The 22,087-nt window shown below is 34.9% G+C and overlaps 1 protein-coding gene across 3 annotated transcripts in view; it reads right to left on the bottom strand.

Annotated features, from left to right (window-relative positions):
* LOC117426142 (obg-like ATPase 1) overlaps positions 1 to 20,163 on the bottom strand; it is a 42,370-nt gene extending 22,207 nt beyond the window's left edge. The window contains exons 1-5 of one of the 3 annotated variants that reach the window (XM_034043475.3): positions 20,087 to 20,163; positions 19,315 to 19,412; positions 17,835 to 17,978; positions 17,482 to 17,609; positions 1,911 to 2,086 (exon numbers count right to left, since the gene is read on the bottom strand). In XM_034043475.3, coding sequence (XP_033899366.2) covers positions 1,911 to 2,086; positions 17,482 to 17,609; positions 17,835 to 17,978; positions 19,315 to 19,412 — 546 coding nt within the window. In that variant the 5' untranslated portion in view covers positions 20,087 to 20,163. Of the gene's footprint in view, positions 1 to 1,910; positions 2,087 to 17,481; positions 17,610 to 17,834; positions 17,979 to 19,314; positions 19,413 to 19,485; positions 19,611 to 20,024 lie in introns of those variants that run through there. The other 2 variants (XM_034043474.3, XM_059033668.1) reach the window with 2 other exon arrangements.
* Positions 20,164 to 22,087: the final 1,924 nt, after the last annotated feature.

Below are 22,087 nucleotides of genomic sequence, written 5' to 3'. Positions count from 1 at the left end.
TATATGTACACACATTTAAGGAATTAAAAAATATATATATACATAATATTTGGTTTAAGTTTATCAGCATGTTTCTCAGTGGCTTAACACCGAAACAGAATGATTATTTTTCACAGGGAGTAAAGTCCCAAAAAATCATTGATAAAATTAGCATGATCTGTCAATAACTAGTCTTAACACTCAGACAGTAGTATGTCAGCCTATCTGCAATTTCTAAGACGTGAATCCCCACTATGTGCACAGCGCCCTCTAATCACTGCAAATGATTTACAACATGTCTTGGAACACGAAGCATAGCTATACTGTGCATTCTGGACAGGAATCAAAACCATGCTTGAACAGGTAAAACACAATGTAAAGGAATGAGGGGGGTTATATAGCATTATCAAAACCTGTTATGAAACCAATGTTTTCTGCAAACAGTAATACAGGACCATTTTGTGCAATAACCCAAATTAAATTTCACAAAATAAAAGGTGCGTAATTCAATAGATTTGAGAGAACATGCCTTAATAATACTACACTTACACTTCAATTGGTGTCTCTACTATTCCTATTTTATCAGAAAAAAACCTTGAAGGTCTGGTTTGTTTAAATTGCTAAATATGCTGTAGTTTGAGCTATGGGATCCCAAGCTCCTCATAGTCTGTAATAGTATTAGGAGGTGGCTTTAAATGATGTCTTCAATCTCTTAAATTAAAACAGGGATCACCTTTTTACTTCTGTGTTTTTGCAATATTATAAAAAAAATAAATTATAGGAGATATGTACCAATACCTTAGTTCAAAAATAGGTGTTTGTTTTCTTTCATAGTTGGGCACAACACCTTTAAAGAGAAAGGAGTATTTATCTCGCCTGAATTTGCTCCTCTGGTTTAATATGCAGTCTTTTGTTTTCAATCTTGGTAAGGCCCTTGCATTTTTATTTAGTGTAAATGTAGATCCAGCCCTTACTCGCTGCCATACATAGGAGCAGGTTCATTTTCCTACCCAGAATCCTATTTGAAAATGCGGCAGAGAATTCTGGGAAGTAAAACTTGACCAAACAAGTCGATTTTATCTCCATTGTACAGCCCCTGTAGTTGTGAGATGGGACAATAGAGTATATTGGCCCATTGAAAAGCATCCGACTACTACATATCGTAGTTGCAGCAAAAACTTTTCATAAATCTGATTTGGGGATTGTCACCAGTTCAATTCACCAGTTTTTAGGAATGAAAAATCTTGATGCTCACTTTTCAGGTTCTATCACACAACAATATCATCAGAAGTGCAACGTGAGCTGCATTTTGTAACGTGTGTAGGGGCGCCCTGTTAATTTAGTTTGACAGTTAGTTTATTAACATCAAGTTATCCCTAAGTAACGGACATTATTTTTGCATCTGTCATTGTGATAGTCTGAAACACACCCGCCAGCTAAGTTCACAGTACATAGCGATTTAAGCTTTTTGACCGTATTGTTTTGCTTTATGAAGGTGAACAGAATTCTACAACAGAGTATTTAATGAGTGCAATTTTCTTAGAATACAGAGAAGATAAATGTAGGTACCGTCAAAACAAAATAAAACATTGGTATTATATTTTGCATATGATCCTTGGCTGTCACCTTTTTGTATTATTAAACATCAGTGAGACAAGACTGTGAAGTGATTGAGCATTACTTTATATGAAAAGAGGCTGGTAGAAGCACTTTCATTAGCCTAGCAGTGTGACCCTGGGTCAGCAGCTGAATAAGTAACTCACTACTAATGATTTCTACCACAACTGGCCTATGACCTCTGAATTTTATGAGCAAAATAAAATAAAATAAAAATAGACCACTTCTACATTCAATCTTGTTGCAAAGAAACATACCTCAGGCATGGACTTCTGAAAAACTTACATAATGAGAACCCTAGATTTTTGACTTACATATTCTGGTTTTAATTTTTTGTCGGTTCCTCTAACAGCCACTTTCTCCAGTTTGTCTATAATTGGCATGATAAACTCTTCATCCTTTAGCCGGAGTTCCTCATGGATGATTTCAATGTCTCGGACAGGATCGACAGACCCTTCCACATGGATAATGTCTTCATCCTCAAAAGCACCTGAAAACAGCACGGGTTCATTATTTACATATTCCAAATAATGAATGCTAGCAATGCATCATTATCAGAGCTGGTAATTGCCAAGAGACAGAGATCAGGTGTAAAACACTTATTCAGTATTACAATTCAGATGCTTTATACATACATTTGGGGGTGAATACATCTTAAATGCAATCACACATCCATTCCTGCAGTTGTAAGTTTTTAGAGGAGAAGTAATGTAATTTGATGTTCACAAATGTTGCTTGTACTACAGACTTTATCCATAGTTTCCAAATTGTGCACACGGCTTAAAAACGTAATTGCTTATTTGAATACCTTTAACAGCCACCTATTTGTACTGTGATTTTTTTTATTTATTTTTTTACACCAACTCCTTTTCAATAACAATTATTTTACATTTGAATTCTTTACAGGAAGCAATATGTCTCCATAGCTTGACATATTTCTAACCGGTAGTTTTAAATTATGTTTAAATTATTCATAAAAAAGGACTTTTATGTATCTGCTGTATTACTCCACATTCTACAGAAAGACAGATTTAGAGTATTTTCCAAACTGTACTGTATGCAGGTAACCAGGCAACCAGCATACCGTCAGACTGCAATGTCAGTAGCAGGAGTAGGATTTAAATTTAAACTGTAAACTAGGACCACTGATCATGGAATAATAAGATAAACGATAACAAAAAAAAAAATCTCAGTGGTCTGAACAAACAGTGGTAAGTATACGGCATCTCAGCTGTTGATAGTGGTTTAAACTTCTAGTCCACCCAGATTGCTACCTGTGCAGCTGGGATGACTGAGTAAGGTATCCATGGTTAATTCTGTTATTTAATCAAAAGTCTGTTGCACTTTTTATAAACTCAAAAGAGCTATTAAGGAGCTTAACAATACCATTAGTATGAAGTACAACAAAATAGAAACTAGTTCTAAAAAAACAGCCGATTTAGTTTGCTGCTTAAATGTCCACATTCATGGGGATTTTTAGTCGTGGTGCAAGTATTGAAAATACTACAGAAAAAAAAAAAAAAACCTTTACTGAATCACAACATTCAGGAGCATAAAAAAAAAAGAAAGGCTGAAATCAGTCTCTCTTCTCTAAATCAATCTGCTTTGTTGCGATGGTCCTGATGGTGATTAGATAATGAACCACTTAGGCACACAATTTACACAGCAGCTAATTTCATCGCCCTGATTCCAGGGTATGGGTTTAAGGCCATCCAAAAGAGCAGAAGACGGTGCATTTGTCACATGAGTGACAACTATTCACACAAACCTAACAAAATGGTGCTGGCCCTTATTAGAAACACATGCTATTATCACAGATTTAAAGTGCAGTTAGGGCCATAATTTCAAACTGCCAACTGGAAACAGAAGGGAAAAACAACCACATATCGCTTAAGTATGCTCTCTGACTCTTGCCCTTTCAGAACATGATGTGGCACTATAATGCACCCTACCTTTACATTTAGTTACCATAGGTAAACCATCAGAACATTGAAAAGCAGAGTGCTTTTTGACAGCTGAAGGTTAGAATATGGTCAATATAATTTACAGATGTCTCTTGTATCAATCACAGGTTTCTTAATGTATAATTGACATAGGTAAATAATATTCACATGCATTAGCATGTACTTGAAGCACATGCACAATTAATGACTTCAGAAACAAAACTGGTCTGGAAATAAAATGAGCCCAACCCTACTGCCGAATCTGGGGGTGGATACATTAAGGGTCACATTCACAACCATTTGAAAAGAAAACAAAATGGGATGTTACAAACCTCAATATAAACAAGTATTCAAAAAGTCTATTGGACAAACACTCATAGGCATTTCAGGATGTGAACGATTAAGAGGTCCTCCAGAACTGTTGGGGGCAAAAATGGTTCTTACTTTATCACTACCAAATGTGAAGCCGAAACATTACATACAACAAACCAGGTTTTCCTTTCTTCTTGGCACTACGATATTCTAACACAAAATATTTGCAAGTGTTTTATTATTACCTTTCCTTGAACATAGTTTGGAAATACTGCGGTTGTGCAGCAAACTTTAAAGACAAATAAAAAAAAATAAATAAAAAAAAATCTTGTTTGTTTTTGTGCCTGTGGCACCAATTTAGTAATCAAAGTGTAGATTGTTCTAGTTATTTAAACAATATGGATCTTTCACTTTTCCACTCTCTAAACAGTGACCGATTTCACTGTAGATATGTCTGGAAATTTGGTATAAAGCACCATATTGGCAATATAATGAAGACAAATGGGGGGATTACCGTTACACCCATATTACAGAAAGATCCAATAACAGTCTGTTATGCATTCAGCTGAACAGTACCACTGCACTTCGGTGTAGGCTGTTATCAAGCAATTCATTCTCTTGCTAAAATGAAGTTATCCAATTACTCTTTGACTAATCAGGGCTGTTTTGGCTTTTTTTCTTTTTCAGAGGTACTTAACAGTATAAACAGTTCACTTACAAGAAACGGAAAAGGGCTAATCAGCGGAATTATTGTTTTGCTGCTACAATTTACAATCCTAAATGTATGCACTGATTGGTATAAAGATTTGCTATTGTATGCTGTGTTCATGTATGAACTGTAAGCTACCAAAATGTGCAGCATGCATTTTCAATGTTGCATCTTAAAACTGACCTGTTTTATATTTAAAAAAAAAAAAAATTGTAAAGTTTAGCTTTTAATAGTAGTCATAAAATATTATGCAATACCCAGATTATTTTGTGGCATCATACATGACAGGCTTCAAAATACCATTAATAACTTGATCAGCACTGTTTATAGAAAATTGTGGTTGTTTTTATTTTTAAATTCAATAAATGACTATCAAAAGGATATCACCCAAAAGGAAACCAATAGTGATGAGAGATTAATCTAAAATACGGTTAATTTCCGATTATTAATTTAAACACAGAAACCAACTTTGAACTGTACAATTTCGATCGATTATTATACTATAAAACTTCACCTCATCATAAAAGTTACTTCCGCGTTCCAGCGGTTTTGCGTCACTCAGCCATGGAAGCTGCTCTCACTCTGGCACCTGTAGTCAAGGGAACCTCGAGACCTGTCCTCCTGTTAAAGCTCCCATAATGCATACAAAATGGCGCCATGAACAAATACATACACTGAGCGTAGCGCAGTATCAGAACTCTACGGTATAAATACTTGTCAGAGAAAGAAGGTGAGCGAGTGTTTAAATACTGCAACATGTATCAATAACCTTATTAATGACGTTTCATTCCGCAAGAGAAAAGAGGCGGATATTACATTATATAAATATAGGGTCAGTCCATATCAGATCAATCACCCTCGAAACTGAAGGTTCATGGATTTCGATATAAATATGCATTTATAAGGGAGCCACCCAAAGTTATCGTATTGTTTTACTGGGACTTTCACTTTTATGTATCTGTTATTGTTGACTCGGTTTCTCATTTTAGTTTGGTTTAAGAAAAAAAAAATTATATATATATATATATATATATATATATATATATATATATATATATATATATATACACACACACACATATACACACACACACACACACACACACACACACACACACTACCGGTCAAAAGTTTTAGAACACCTCAATTTTTCCAGTTTTTATTGAAATTTAAGCAGTTCAAGTCCAGTGAATAACCTGAAATGGTACAAAGGTAAGCAGTAAACTGCCAGAGGTTAAAAAAAAAAGTTTAGGTTACCAAAAACTGAAAAATAATGTACATTTCAGAGTTATACAAAAAGGCCTTTTTCAGGGAACAAGTAATGGGTTAACAACTTACAGCTGTTCTGCAGCAATGGAAGTAAATTAAGCCTTGAAAGTTGATTCTAACAATTCCTACATTATATATAACAAAAATGTTTCCAATTACTATTTATTGTATTACGTTTCATTTCAATATTATAAAAATTGTAATTAGCAATTTTTTTTTATAATATTTTGTTTCAGACTGCCACTTTTTTGTATTATGTTATATTTAATGAGTTAATAAACTGCCAGCCATGTATTATTATTATTATTATTACTCTTCAATATAATGCATACTGTATGTTTTGTAGGTTTGAAAGTGCTGTTGAAAAAAGTTATTGAAGTTTTATTGCAGTTTTTAAGTAGAAATTTAAAAAAAAAAAACATTTAATCAGGAACCTTTTTGTTACTTTCCCCCCCCTGAGAATGATGTTATTACAATAATCGGGATTATTTTAAAATATCGAATCGACTTGTAAAAGTGATAATCACTCATCACTAGAAACCAATGCATTTCTCTGACAAGTATACTATGTCTGAAATAAATTAAAAAATAAATAAATATAAAACTGCTATTAAGTGTTTAGTAATTTCCCCTTCGATGGTATTCTTGTTCTATCTGTGTTTATTGGTTAAAACTGTAAAATCATAAACCTGCCTATGTATAATGACTTATTAGTAGTAATATAAAGCACTGTAAGTATTTTAACATGCAGGATGAGCACTGATGGGCCTCCTCTCGTTCATAACTTTTTTTACTGTATGTTCTTGTGTATCTTACTTCAGAAATGATCAGTTAAAAGCTACACAAAAAAGACACCACCCCTTGTTTAATTACACAAGCAAATTTGTATTAAAAAAAAATATATATATATTTCTATTATACTTGGTCTACAGCAGCTAATCATCAAGCACATTGCATTCACAGACAGCTTCTATTTTCAGAGTTCTTCATTCCAAAGTAATTTGCTTTAATTTCACCCAATTTAACCCATACTTCACACCATCTCCATTCAGCCTTAATAGCAGTGCTTTATGCATAAGAAAAAAAAGGGAAATCTCCACAATTAGTCCCTTAACGGCTACATCCAGTCAGGCCTTTAGAAGACGGCACTTAGACTGTGGCGCCAAACAAAGCCACAAGGAAGACTGTAATAAAAAATAAAAAAACACAACACTGGCTCCGAAGTCAAGTCTATCGTGGCATTTAACATTTTACCACTTCAGTTACTGTATGTTTTAAAAAGACCAAGAGCAGGTGTGCCTTTATTGACTGAACAAAAGCCTTCATCTTCAAAAGAATCTCAAGAGCCTTCTGTCAGTGCAACATATTTTCTACTGGAACACCACATGCTAGATTTATAAATGTGATGCTTTACTTTTACAAATAAATTAGATCTGTTCTAAAGATATTGTGAAGCAACTTTTACATTTCTGTAAATCGAAGTGTGAATTTAGTAACCTCTTAACAATAACATACTAAATAACTTTTTGCTAATTGGAATATATATATAATCTTTTTTTTTTTTTTTAAGTGTTTAATATTACAATGCTTTAGAACTGTCACAATAGGCAAGAGTGGAGTGTTGATGATGACTGACCAATCAACAATTCCTCCACTTTGGTCCAACTACAATCATTTTTTTGTGTTGAAATTTGCCTTGCAAGATAGACACCACTTCAACCATTGTTACCGGAATCTGCAATAAATCTCTCCTTTTGTACTACAACATTATGAAGCAGCAGCATTTTAAAGAGCCAGTATTTTAAACAGGCATTAGAAATGATTGTATGTGTTCACATCTTTGGTTGTTAATACAGGTACAGTATTTCTGGATCAGTAGCCTAAATCCCATGAATGTAAATAAGAAAATATTTTCTTGGTGCAGGAATGAAGAATTCACTTAATTTCAAATATAGGCAGCATAGCATTGCCTTTTATTTAGCCCCTCGAGTAAATGTCTGAATTTAAAAAAAAAAAGAAACACTATACTGTAACTCTCACATTCTTTCTCTCTCATCATACCTGTAATTTACAAAAGATCACAGCTTTGCATAAGACAAAGTAACAACTGTTTTACAAACTGCAGAAGTAATTTTTCTGGTTTAAAAAAAAAAAAGATATATTTAAAAATATGTTGTCCCTTTGAAGTACAGTGAAATTGTCATTTACTACAAAATGAGCATAGACCAAAATATACATTCCAGAGCCATATCAATCATGTTTAAACTGGTTTGAGTAATACTCAAGACAACATGTCAACTATATAATTGTACAAATTACAGCATTACGGTATCATGCAACATCCTTTGTATGTTATCACACGAAACTGAGGAAATAGCACACCAAACAAATGTACACTACTTTCTTGCACGAGTTTTTTTTTGTTTTGTTTTTACAACACAAGTCTCAAAAAAGCAATTTATCAGGTATTTTTATAACAGTGTAACCTTCTTCTATGGAGCTTTAATGTCGTTCTGTTACTCTGGAAACTAAACAGACATGATCCTATTACTACTTACAGCGTTCAGGTTTCATACCCAAGAGCCACTGTAACGCAGGTTATCAAAATAAAATGATTTGTACTTCTATTAGAGGTCTCTAATAGCTTAACTTAAAGAGTAAGTAGCGGGGTTCCGAAAAAATAGAGCGTTATACGGCCCCACGTGTTGCTACAACTGTTTAAATAACGTACCTGTCATTCTTCTTTGCACTGTTAACATCTTGAAAACTTTTTACACTTATGACTTTAAAATCTGTTTCAAAGCTCTTTTCAAAATGGCCACTGTAGTGCACTGGAGTTTGAGATCTGTCCTCTAAATAAATCACTGCAGGAAGAGCAATTTACAAGTACTCTGGCTTTTCTGTTCCATACCACATCATGGATTGTTATTGCTGTTCTACCTGTTTGACAATGTGGGCAATAATCCTATCACTATTCTGTGCACTAGAGCAGCCATTTTGAAAAGAGCTTTGAAACAAGTTGTCAGGATGTTAACAATGAAAAGAAAAATTACAGGTACGTTATTTAAATAGTTGCAGCAACACATGGGGACGCGTAACGCTATTTTTCTGAGCCCAGCTACTTAGTCTTTAAGGATCGAGTTGTTAAGCCGAGGTCTGTAAAAGACACTGCAAACGTAAGAGCTGAATTTGAATCCACAAGAGACATATTTGCTCTGGCCTTAAAATGTTTAAACGGGAAGATACAATTAGATAAAGAGGTTAGAAATACAGTCACTAGTACATTCTGTAATTCACCGTGATCACAATGCAGGGAATACAACAACACAGGCACTCCATGAATCAATAACTGTAACAGCTTGATGTGAGGTACAAATAAATAGCTTACATCTTCCAATCTATTTGTAATCATCTTAAATAAATTTGAAAAGCACCATCTGAGGAGACGATTGGCTAAATGTTTTGATTCTTGAAATACAGTATGTTACGACTTGGTATATGTTACCATGTTTACATCTATTTTATTACATCACATACAAATATAAAATGAGGAAGTCAATTATTCTGAGAGCACAGGATGAAATTTCCAATTTATACATCTGTTGTGTGACTGAGCTAGAGAATGAATACAGCACAAGCTTTTAAAAAAAAAAAAAAAAAATCCTTTTCATTTTCTTCACTGCACTTTAAGAGCAGGGCTGAGTAGGCTGTGATTGAAAGAAGCTATCTTATGCACATCACTGTTGTCCCACATCATTCAGAGAACAAACCTTTTTAGATCTTTAACTATCGTAGGAGTGCTGATTGCACAGGCACCAGCAATTTCCTAACCGATGGCCACCTGAACAATGATGTGTTCAGTTTTCAGCCCCTCAAGCCTTTCAAAGGTGAATCATTTCACAGTTTGGAACTGGATCTCCATAGCAACTTCTCTTTGAGGGGTTTAGAATCACCATCAAGTAATTCTATGATCATCAAGCTCAGCCATTCCCAATGGTTCTTTTCACTGCAGATGGAAAAGGAAGCCTTGAAATTTTACAGTCTATTTCAGGCAATTCATTTGGCAGCCTATTAGAATTCAAAATATTTCGACCTTCAATCACGAAGCATGTTATCTGAAGCTGCGGTGATCTCAAGTCAAGACAAGCAGACATTTTAGTTTAATCATCCATGATGAGAAGAGACTGCCAAAACTCTTAATTCAACCAGCATCAAAATGCTTATTTTAACTGCATGAACATCTTTCAACAGGCATCGAAAACGCAACATACATAATTTTATCTGTTTCTGCTAAAGGCAAATATAAATCTCAAATGCTGATGATGAATGCTGTGTGTAATACTTATTCTAATGAACACAATTTGAACACTGGGCTGATTTTCCAAATTGTGTCAAGTTTACTGTAAATGTATACACTAGTCAGTTTAGTTTAAAGCTTCTATATTAACCACTCACTGTCGGCTGGTTTCACAGTTTAATCATCCATGATGAGAAGAGACTGACATCCATGATGAGAACAGACCCATATTAGTACTAGTCTTAAACTACCTTATCTAAAGTAACTACCTTAACCCCATAAAACAGTCATTCATTTCAATTAGAGTACCACTGTTGCTGCATGTCAAACAACCTGAAGTAGGTTTTTAGAGAAAAGCCTGCCCTCTACACACATTCTGCACACTGACGAGTGCACAAATGCAGGTTGCACATTCAAGCTTTTTTTTTTTTTTTTTTTTTTTTTTTTTTTTTTTTTTTTTTTTTTTTTTTTTAATTCCCCAGATAAACAATGATGAATAAACATAGTCAGCAGCGCTTTATCAGGACGCCTCGGGAGAAGGAAAAATATACTGAAAAAGCGGTTGTCCCAATTAAATGAGAGGCAGTCGAGACAACCTGTCACGCTTTTTTTTATTCTTAATGAAAAGAAAAATAATGAAATCCCATCATGTTATAATGAAATGTTAAATAAATCATTTAAAATACAACTTTTTTTTTATTCCTAAACAAAATTAAATTGTACCTGCGATGTTGACATGCCAACTTTCTTTGCAACAGCAGTCGGAAAAACCGCAGGAGACTACTCTTCAAGAGTTCAACGTGGTTCAACGCAATTCACAGTGTACTCACATACTTGCTGCACTGTGCTGCGTGACCTGTCTTGCTCTGAAAAGCGATCTCTGTTCATCATTTGAAAATACGGTATCTCAATTAAACAAAGTGACGTTCCAATTAAACAACATAAATAGAGAACTGTCTCCCAGAGTTGTATCCCATTTAAGTAGCAATCCCGATTATCAGTATCCTGATTACACGGCGATATATTGCCATGCTACAGCAACAACAAAAGGTAATGCATCTGTAGTGATCACCACAGGCTGTTCTAACTCTTCAATAGCCCATTTAATAAAACTGTCAAGACAGAGCTGATGAGCATTCATAGACAAAACAAGCGCCAACTCCCGAAGGAAACCCTAGATTCGGTATCATGCGCAGTTTTCAACAACTCTGAACTGCAACATCACTTACACAAAGTCCCATACTATTACTAGTTTGCATCTTCCATCTAAAACTTAAAACCAGTTGTACCCCTGTTACAAATCCATGGCTTAGGTATATTCGTACTGGCTGATTCTCATGCCAAAATACCACAAAAGAAGCCGATACACTGTTGAAAAGATCAAACGTACTCTAGAAAATGTTAAGCATTCCCTAAGCCTCATCCCCCTGAGGGTCAGGAAGTCTGCAATCATGGTGATGAGAAGAGGAAACTAAACAAGGACAGCTGGTTTGTCACCTTGCAATTACTGTAGTTGTCGACATGGTCCACTGTTAAAGCATTAATGTTTAAAACAATTTAAAGCTTCAAATAAGTAAACAAATCTTCCCTCCAGTTTACATCGCATGACTACTTACTCCAAGCTTCAACTGTCAACAATCCAAGAACACAAAGAGAAAGAATTTGAGTTACCTCCTAATTTAGTAAGTATTTGTGTTACTGATGTGTGCAAAGTAATATTTTACATTTGTCAGATAGATAATGCTTGCTCTTTAAGAAATCAATGTACAGTATACTGAAGATAAAAAAAGATTTAAAAAAAACCCACAATGCCTATTCTGAACAAAACAGAAATTGCCTTAAGAAAATAAAAATTAAAACAGTGCAAAGCTTTTAAATGCACAATTTCCATCCCTTCTGGAAAGAGTTTATGGTCGCAATTGTACAACTACTGATATTGAACAAACATTATATCAGAAGAAAATATAACCACAGTATTTAACTGAGGATAAAGACAGGCTTAGTGATACTGTACAGCAAATGAAAAAATGATGTACGAACTGAAACTGTATGCATTTTGACTGCCTATATAAGACCACCACAATTAGAGTCAGAGAGACAGAGGGAAAAGTCTTGGATAGTTCAACAGTCCCCTGCAAAGAACAGAGAAGTATACGCTTCAAACTTGTTCATTGGCATTGCCACCAATATCCCTGACTGTTTCCAGTCTGGGCCTCATCTATGCTGGAAAGATTTTTTATTTTTTATTTATGTATTTTTTTTTTTATATACGGAGCTCTTTTGCAAGGTATTTAGGGAATTGGTTTTCAAGATTTCTAAGACTAATAATAGATCTCAGGAGGTTTGTAAGCACATGCAATATTTACATCTGCAACTAAATCTATTTACAATGGAAATACACAAATAAATAACTATACACATTTCTATGAAAAAAATGCATATACTTCACCTCAAAAGCTACATAATACTAAAATCAAGATTTTCTTGTTTTACTTTAACAATTATTATTTTTAAACAAGCACTATTGTTTTTATTTATAAATTTGCTTATCCAAGCTAAGCCTCCCAACACATAAAACACTGCTATATCTTTTTGTTATTACTATTTTAGAATCACCAGGACTTTACCAAAAAAAAAAGCCTGACTTCTTATATAAATATTCACCATATGGAAGCATCCCGGTAAAACAAGGGAAAGCAAAAAAAAGGGAAAATAATATTTTTGTCCTGAGGGGCAAAATAATGTGTAGCAAACTATTTAGCCTTTAATTAGAACCTTTCAAGGTATACCATAGGTGGTTCAAAATATTGAGCTACAAACAGGAACTGCAATTATAATACAGATTTCAAATAAAGGTGCTAAATACGGATATCTAATTCTATAACAGTGATGGGGGGCCTTGACCCAAACTGAATCCTGCCCCTAGGTCAAAACATAAAGCACAAGAACCTCACAGGTCTGGCGATCGCTGAACCCAAGTTAATTACTGCTGTGTAGAATCTCCTCAAGCTCTAATACAGAGGTACTGTAAATGTCCTCCGACAAATTACTTTTAAACAATCAACAGAGCTACTGTATTGAATGCTACAACTTGAGAAGCTTGGAACTGATGAAACTATGATGCTATAATAAATGTTAAGAATGTTGGTCATGCGGAGGTGTTTTTTCATAGTACTGACACCTGTCACAATTTCCTTTTGCTGGGCTACACGAATGACCTACAGCCTTGTACTCTCTAGATTTTCTGAATCATTGCTGTGGTACAAAGTCAGTTCCTAAAAACACCTTGTAATTTCTGGGCCAACCACAGTTGTTCTTCTGCTAGCTAGTAGTGTACTTCAGTATCTTAAAGAAACATTTCCTTGAACATATAAATGTTACTGTGCTACTTTGCACAGGACACTTGCCCTTGAATTCTCATAGGGTAGGACTGCATGTTGTTCCCTGGAACAGATTATAACTGCAGATCACCAAGGGCAGCAAGGCACTTCAAGAGAAAACTGTTAATTTCATTATTTCTCCCACTGTGAGGCCTTTGCAGCATATGTCATTAATCATTCAACTAATACTGTGAAACCATTTAATTCCACTGAAAAGTAATGTTTTGTGTCATTGTGGTATGGTTCTGTGTAATAGACATGATCCACAGCTATAATAGTAAATATGCAATGATAAGGGGACCATATGGCTCCGTGTTCAGCGGGACAGTTTGGGACAGTTCAGGCTTTTCAACTCGCAACCGAATGCATTCTGGTAAGCATAGTCCTGCTTCTCTTAAAAGAAAGAATGGTACCCGAGACTAGTAAAATGTACCAGAATGCATTGGGTTATGAGTTGTAAAGCCTGAACTATCCCATACTGTCCCACTGAACACACAGCCATATGGTCACCTTATGCAATGATGACTGCTTTTGATAATTCAAGTGGTCAGACATTTCACTGCAATTTAAGTTCTTCCTTTTTATTAGTGGAAAAATAGTCCAGTAAGCCAATCACATTTCTTAGGTTGATAGATTTCTTCTTTCACCTAACATATAATCATGCATTACACCTCAAGTGTGTATGTGCCATTTAATAACAGATAAAACAGTTCACTCATTCTGGGATGATGACAAAGACAACCTTACTTACTTTTCCAAAGGGTTCACCTACGCCTTTCAAAAAACAGTATGTTAAGAATTTAAAAAAGCATTCTTTTTTAATAGGATTAGCTGATATATACAAAGATTACTAGATTTTAGGTTTTGAGACCACAAAGGAATCTTCAAGTTGAAACTGAAAATAAAGAAAATTCCTTTTATGTACACACAACTGTGGTGTGAAAAATAGACAAAACTAAATGTCCTACAGACAATTTTGGTATATTACCAATTCAAACCCCTGTCCCTCACCACTTTTTTTTCCTGTCACTGGAAAATGTATGCAAACACATGATTATATTAACATGGTGCTAGTAATGCTGAAATAAATAAATGTCACTGCAAACGCACTTAAAAAAAACAAACAAAAAAAAAACTACAAACAGTACAATATTAAAAAAAAAAAAAATTAACACTGTTCATAAAATGTCCCCAACAAAATCATCAATATTTGTCAATCTCAAAATAAAAAAAACACTGTATTGTCAGAAAATACTGAATATTTGTGTGGCACAGCCAGCGCGAAGAAAAAGTCTGACTAATCAGAGCCTTTTCACATCACAGAAAAGTCAATAGCTGCACACAATCAGTAAACAAATTCAGCTATTTTTAAAAAGGACCCCATCGCCATTTAACGCTTGCAATTTAAATTATTCTAGCGTGTAACACTTTAATTGTGTAAAACAAAGATGATGTCAGAGACACAAAAGAACTTCTAGCAAAGGGAGTACTACAAGTAATTTTTATGCTGCCACTGATGGTTGACAAGTGATAAGCATTCTGCTCAAATCAGTGTGCTTATGTATCTTAGGCAGGGGGTGGCTTGTAAGTGGAAATAACAAAGAAAGCCTTCTTACTTAACCTTTTAATAACTAAATCCATGAAACAAAGACTATTTATGAAAAACACTTGCTCAAAATGCCTTACAGATTTTTATCTTGGGATTTGCTTGCCTATAAAAAGCAATGATGAAAAATAAAACACTATATTATGTAGCCTCAATAATATTTGTCCTTATACAATAATGAAAAAGATGCTCTCCTCTTGGTTTTATACAATGGCTATGGGAAGTTTTAATGCAGTGTCCATCTGAATAGGGCTGAAGAAATACCCTGCGATTTGATGTCACCATTAGGGGAGAAAGCAAGGCATCACCAAACTTTCTGACTTAGAAAGCATTCAAAGACCACCGATTGAGTGATTCATTATAAGGTCCCAGAGAACAGATGTCTGTCCCATCTCCAATAATTACCACCGAACAGGGCAGACAGAGAGAGACAGGTATAGTGGACACCCAAAAGACTCATTGCAATTGTATTTTCTCCCCAGTATTACAAAACTGCTTCATAGAGGGCTTGTATCTGCTTCAACACAAAAGCTCAATCTTGAAGTTTCATGAAAAAGGACAATGTTTATTTTTGGTGAGTATTTCAAATGAGACTGTTCATTTACAGTAAAATCAGGATAGTCGGGTTTTTCAAAATCCTTCCAAGGACATATAACAGATTACTAATTATCACTAATTTACTAAGCAGTTAAAAGGATAATTCAAATGTAATCCCCGGTCTATTTGAAATTCTGACCCAAACATTAAGGGCATATTCACATATGTGGATGGCTGTTGATCATGCAACAGTCAGAATTAAATGTTTAATCCACAGTCATGCACACTTCGTCTTTAAAAAGTCTTCTCACATAGAAAGCACTCAGCTAAATTATAATAATTAGTATTAGTGCTGGGACAAATATCCAAATATACGAATAAATATTTTTTGACAAGTATTCAGATACAAGAATCAGATGTTCGTATTTGCTAGAAATGACAAAACTACCTTGCACTTATTTACCGCCTCACCAGAAGTTGCGCCACAGTTTAAAAAATGGCAAGTGAAAAAGAGCTCTGTATGATATGTGAGATTGACATACATAAAAAAAAACACAGGATCAACACAGCAGCTCGAGTCTCTATTTAAAAGTTTTAGACAGCAAAATGTAAACAAACCAGATTATGCGCATGCACGCATAGTGATCTCTATGGAAAGCCATCTGGGTCAAAAAAGCGTTGTGCTGCTTTAGAGTGAGTCAGAATCTCATGGGACAGAAAAAAGGCAAGCACTTAATTCTGAAATTCCTCGCTTAAACAGTGCCCAACTTGCTGGAAATGTTATGTAGTGATTTTTTATATAGATTGTACATATTTTTGTTGCGACTTTCTGTTATGTGGAATGTAATAAATGAGAACCAAAACATTCAGTTTTTTCCCCTTCATTTTACAACGCCATTTAAATGTTTAAAGTTAAATTTCAGTTCTCGTTTGCTTGTTCAGCTACAAAAAGGCTCAAGTAAACCTCATGTTATTACTTTATGGAAACATGTCTATGGCCACTGTTTACTGTGAAGAAACAGCAATGGCAAAGAATGAAAAAGAAAAAGTAATAAATAAATAAAATGCAGTGTCAACTTTTTGTACTATATATTCCGGGAATAAACAAAACAACATTTAACTTGAACACAACTTTACTCTTTACTCCTGGGATATATTTTTTTTGTTTCACTTTAACATGTTATATAGTGTAACGCCTTGCTGTAAAATAAATGCACACAAACCAGGGCCACGCCTCCCTACTGCTATGCTGTCTCTGCCTGCATTGAGCAATATCATGTATTTTATTACTTTTTGAAAACGAACAAATATCCAAACGAATATTTAAATTATGAGTGAATATCCGAACATGAAAACCTCATGTTTGATCCAGCACCAATTAATATACTGTTTTGTAGGTGGTTAGTGCTTCAAATGAGAAAGTGTGTCCAAAATATTTTAGGTCAACATGACCTAAATCAACAGCACATGAATAGTATTGTATTACAAAAAAGGCCAGGCGAAGGATCATTAAAACAGCACAGCCAAAAAATATTCACATGTGTAACATTCACATTATGTTGAGCATAGATGATGACATAAACTGAAGTGGAGTAAAATTCAAGTGGTTTTGGAAACATAGACCAACCAATCAGATGCTACCACTGAACTAGGTCACCTACAGTAGATTAAAGAACTTGTGCTAAGGTACATAGATGAGTTGTTCTCAAGACGTACTCAAAACGTAAGGATGACATGCATTTGTATAGGCACCTCCATTATTCTGCCTCTGTGTCGCTGGGGATATGCATCACATCAATGATTGGATTGTAACAAACAAATAGTATACTAACGTGTCATATGGAAAATTGCATCACAGGCACTGATGTGTGACAGGAAAGCATTCCCCAGACCTTGTCCTGCATGGGCTCCCTTGACAAGTCCTGCAATATCCACCACATTAAGAAATGCAGGGACTTTGCTAAAAAAGTAAAAATAAATTACACACATTAAAACAAACCAAGTACAAACCAACTATTCAGTTCAACTTTAGATTCCTTAAATAGGATTAACTGATTTTAAAAAAAAAATTCTCTTTTAAAGAGTTTACAATTTATTACATCATCAAATTCCTGTAACTTGTTAATTTTTCCAGTGCTACCTAACCTGCTACACACAAACATATATTACAAGCAATAAATGTTACCTGGCTGGTTTGTGGTATTCACAGAGATAATCGAAGCGTTCATCAGGTACAGGCACTCTGCTCTCGTTTGGATCGATAGTACAGAAGGGAAAGTTTTCTGCAGATGCCTGACTCTTTGTTAGGACATTGAAAAATGTTGATTTCCTGCATAAAATATAATAAAATATGTGTAACAAGTGACATTCACTAAAATAAACTTAACCAAGGCTTATGAAATGGCAGCAGTTATAGCTGTTGTACCACAACAGTGACAGTTTAGGGAAGAGATGGTGGAATGCCTGCAGTTATGAAGTAACTATCCTCAGTGCCAAAGCCTGTGGCAACTGACTTGAATCCTTGACAAATCCCTTCCTGCCAGCAAGGAGTTAACACTGGAAGGAAATGGCAACATTGGAGGTATTAAGCTTTTCAAACCCAGTCTCTCCAAGTGTAAATTACAGTGAAGGTGTGTTTCAAAAGAGTAAGAACATTTATATTTTCTTATACAACATAAATCACGTGACAATGTAACCTTTAAAATCTACTGGCGCCTCTCTCTCTCTGTGTAAAGTAGTGGGGCAGTACAGTTGAAAGGTCACATTATGATTTCAATGGAATGAGGAAGTATGTTCAAATGCCAAGGTACATTAAAAAACTACTTTCACTTGCTTTAATAACCTCATAAATCATAACATATTCCTTGAAGTCAACTTGGACAACTGTATTAAATTATGTAATACACATAGTTATGGTGGAATCTCACATCATTCACTTCCATTGGGATTCCAAATCATTCGATACTGTACAGTTTGGACAAACAAATGATGAAGGGGAGCAAAAGCAGCTTGTAGCCGAGCCAAATGACTGTCAATTGAAGTCTTACTCAGTGAGAGGAAGTGGCACTTAAAGACAATTTTAACTTTTAAAAGTCAGTTATTAAAAAAAAAAAAAAAACAGGAGTAAAAAGAAGTAAAGCCCCAGTCACGTTAAATATTAGCTATAAATAGAGAACATATTAAGTTTGCTTGGAGTCTCCCTCTCGAGTCTGTTATCTCCTTGTACACTCCAATGTACCATCTTATTGCTTAAATAGATAACCAAGTTCACTATTTGGATGAATATGCATTTAATTTACTGATTGGGGGCTATTATGATAGAAAAATATGAAAGTATAACACAGCATGTATCTTCATGTTACAATCTAGTATAAATAACTCACTGAAGTAGCAGAGTCTACAGCCAGTGGAGATTACAACTGCATTTCTGTCTGTTGCTCAACCTATATAACATAAACTTTCAACTCACCCATATTAAAGTTATTTTTCTTTAGATTGAATTTAATCTAATACATCTGGATCACAATTATAATCAAGAACAGAACTACATGGTATGTCAATGACTCAGAGTGACCTACTTCCACACCATGTAATAGTGTATGCTGCTGTTCTCTGTCCTCTCATGTGCTTACTTTTACACATTCTATAATACTGTACTGACATACCCAACATTTGGCAATCCAACAATTCCAATCTTCAAACAGGTTCCAAATCTCCCAATGAGTGGAAGCGGCTTTGGTTCTTCCCCTTTCTTTGGAGGCATCTGAAACAGCAGAGACCAAATAATGAATATGCATCTGCATGCTGGTGCAGTACATCATGTAAAACGGACTCACCTTTTTTGGAGACATGCCAGAAGTAATGTCAACACGTGTATGTAGAAAACTAAGACAGTCTTTGAGATAAATGCATTCCTTGTGAACAATTAGGATTTGGGAATGCACCAGTACTGAACTGGGATCACAGTGAAATAACTGAAGCCCGACCAGCAGTACTAAAAATAGACTACAGTACAGGCAGCTGGGAGCTGAAATTGTATCCGCTGCTGACCCTACTGCTTTCTATATTTACTACATACGTTTATGAATTACATCATTTTGAAACTGATTCAACGGCAGTAATTAGCATGGCTTGGACTGGTGTCTGTTACATAAACCCCGGGTAGCAAGCAACGATGATGCATTAAATTTTATCAGTTGTTACTACGACAGAAATCCATGTGGCAAACTCAGTACAGACAACACAGGGAAGTGCGGCCTGCTGCTTTCATTCATCTCTGCACCGCCAGCAATGCCGACATGGAATAATATCGTTACAAACACACGTCTGGAAACACGAATTGTTACATCATGCATTGGAAAACGTCTAACTTCACCTGGAAATCTAGTTTGTTCCGGAGTTATGAACAAATAAGAAATACTGCACAACAATACACACCGTACTCTCTTTGCAGAGAACCTGAAAGAGAAAGGGTGAGGTCCGCCCCCTGACCGGAAAATCAACATAATCGTGCCTCCTATTGGTCAAAACAGTGAAAACGTGAAAGGCACGCAGCAATACGTTTATCACTCGGAACGTTGCGTCATTGAAGCAAGGAATACCAGGGAAAGTGCTGGCAATCGGGTTGCATGACATACTGTATTTAAAGAATGTGTTCTATATGCTCCATATGTTGACAGCTGTTGTTTATAATAGCATTTTCAGCTATTATTATTAGCTATCAAGTTGATTGGAAATCGCATCAAATACAGTAAATGAAATAAAACATTAATATTTTTATTTTCAAATTCCAAAATACATTAAAAGACAGTTGACAAGTCTGCAGGATGTTTAAATTTACTTGCAAAGATGTGTCAGCTAAATTATTCCTGTTCTCAAATTGTATTATTATTATTATTATTATTATTATTATTATTATTATTATTATTATTATTATTATTATGTATTTATTTATTCATTTGGCAGACCCCTTTATCCAAGGCGACTTGCAGGTGAGATAGAGATATATGTAAACTTCGTATATTTTGTACCTTTTATTTATGTTCTGGTGAAAAATGTATGAGTTCCTCATTTTTTTGCACATCCTGTCTGCCTGGTGGGGAAACCCATTGAGTGCTGGAGATTACTCTGAAGTGATATACCAATATTCATGGTAGAAATTTTAGCAAGTTATGTATTTAACATTTGTTGCACTGTAATGGAGAGAATCCAACAATCTCTACAATTGGGGAAAAGAGTATTGTCATGGCAGCTGGAGTTTTAGTTATAGTGTGTTGATGTAAAGCACAAGCCTATTATTACTCTATTATCACCTGCAATATATATGGTGTGGACATCGTTTCCATCGTTTCATAGTCAAGCCAATTTGGGCCAATTTCGAGTTCTTTGGTACCATTTCACTGTGCAGGCTAATACGTCACTGGAATCCCGGGTCTTAGCAACAATCTCCATGAAAGCCAGCGTCTTGTTCTTCTTTTTCGTGTAATTCCATGTACAGTATTTAAGGATTAGCATGGATGATGAAATACAGTTTGTTTAGACTATGTAGTCCAATATTAGTAATTGCATTTAGCACCTTTTTATATAAAAAGCCAATTTGCCCAAATACATACGCAATGTAGTTTATATCCCAGGCAAAGGAAGTATAGTAGATGTGGCTGTACGTATTTACTTACGTCACACATTAGAATCTTGACAACAGCTGGTCCAATTGTGGTGAAACATGCTAGGAACATTTTTTTTTTTGTTGTTGTTGTTGGGTGTATCAGAATCTGGGGTACATGGAGGCTTATCTGTGTTTCTGTACACCCGTGTACCTGACTGTCACACTTACATTATCTGTAGGCTATACAATGTCAAATTGTGATTAAACTTATAAAGACGGTTTTGTAGCACGTTATTGATTGAATCAGAATTGGTTTTATTGGAGCCATCTGTTCATCTGTCTGTATGTCAAACTTAACGTCTTATCTGATGTCGTATTGTATGTTACGGATTGCTCTAATCTTGTATTTACAGATGCAGTGAGGGATGTATGTAACTCACACACAGGGTACTTGGCTTACATGGTACTCATTTAACCTATTCGGTTGGTATAATATGTAACAGCTGGCTTTTGAAAATCTATTTAACCTGTAGAGTCTAAAGGAAGTGTATCGTTATGTTTTAACATTTTCTTTTTTTTAAAAGATGTTAATGAAATACAAAGTGGGTTGTTCTTAATCATACACAAATTGAATAAAATACCTTTTTATGATCAAACATACTCATGATGGCTTGTTTGGATCATTTTTTATGGAAACTATTTTCTATTTAACTCTATTTTGACAAATGCTGTTTTCAGGCAACACAGTTTTGCAATTATTTTCCTCAAACATTGGTTACTAACTCCAAGACAGACTTACGTTATATCATAGTCAGAAACCAACTTATGTGACA

This window comes from Acipenser ruthenus, chromosome 11, assembly GCF_902713425.1.
Source record: "Acipenser ruthenus chromosome 11, fAciRut3.2 maternal haplotype, whole genome shotgun sequence".
Lineage (NCBI taxonomy): Eukaryota > Metazoa > Chordata > Actinopteri > Acipenseriformes > Acipenseridae > Acipenser > Acipenser ruthenus.
Note: the sequence above shows the minus strand (reverse complement) of the source record. Positions and strands in the feature narration are given on the sequence as shown.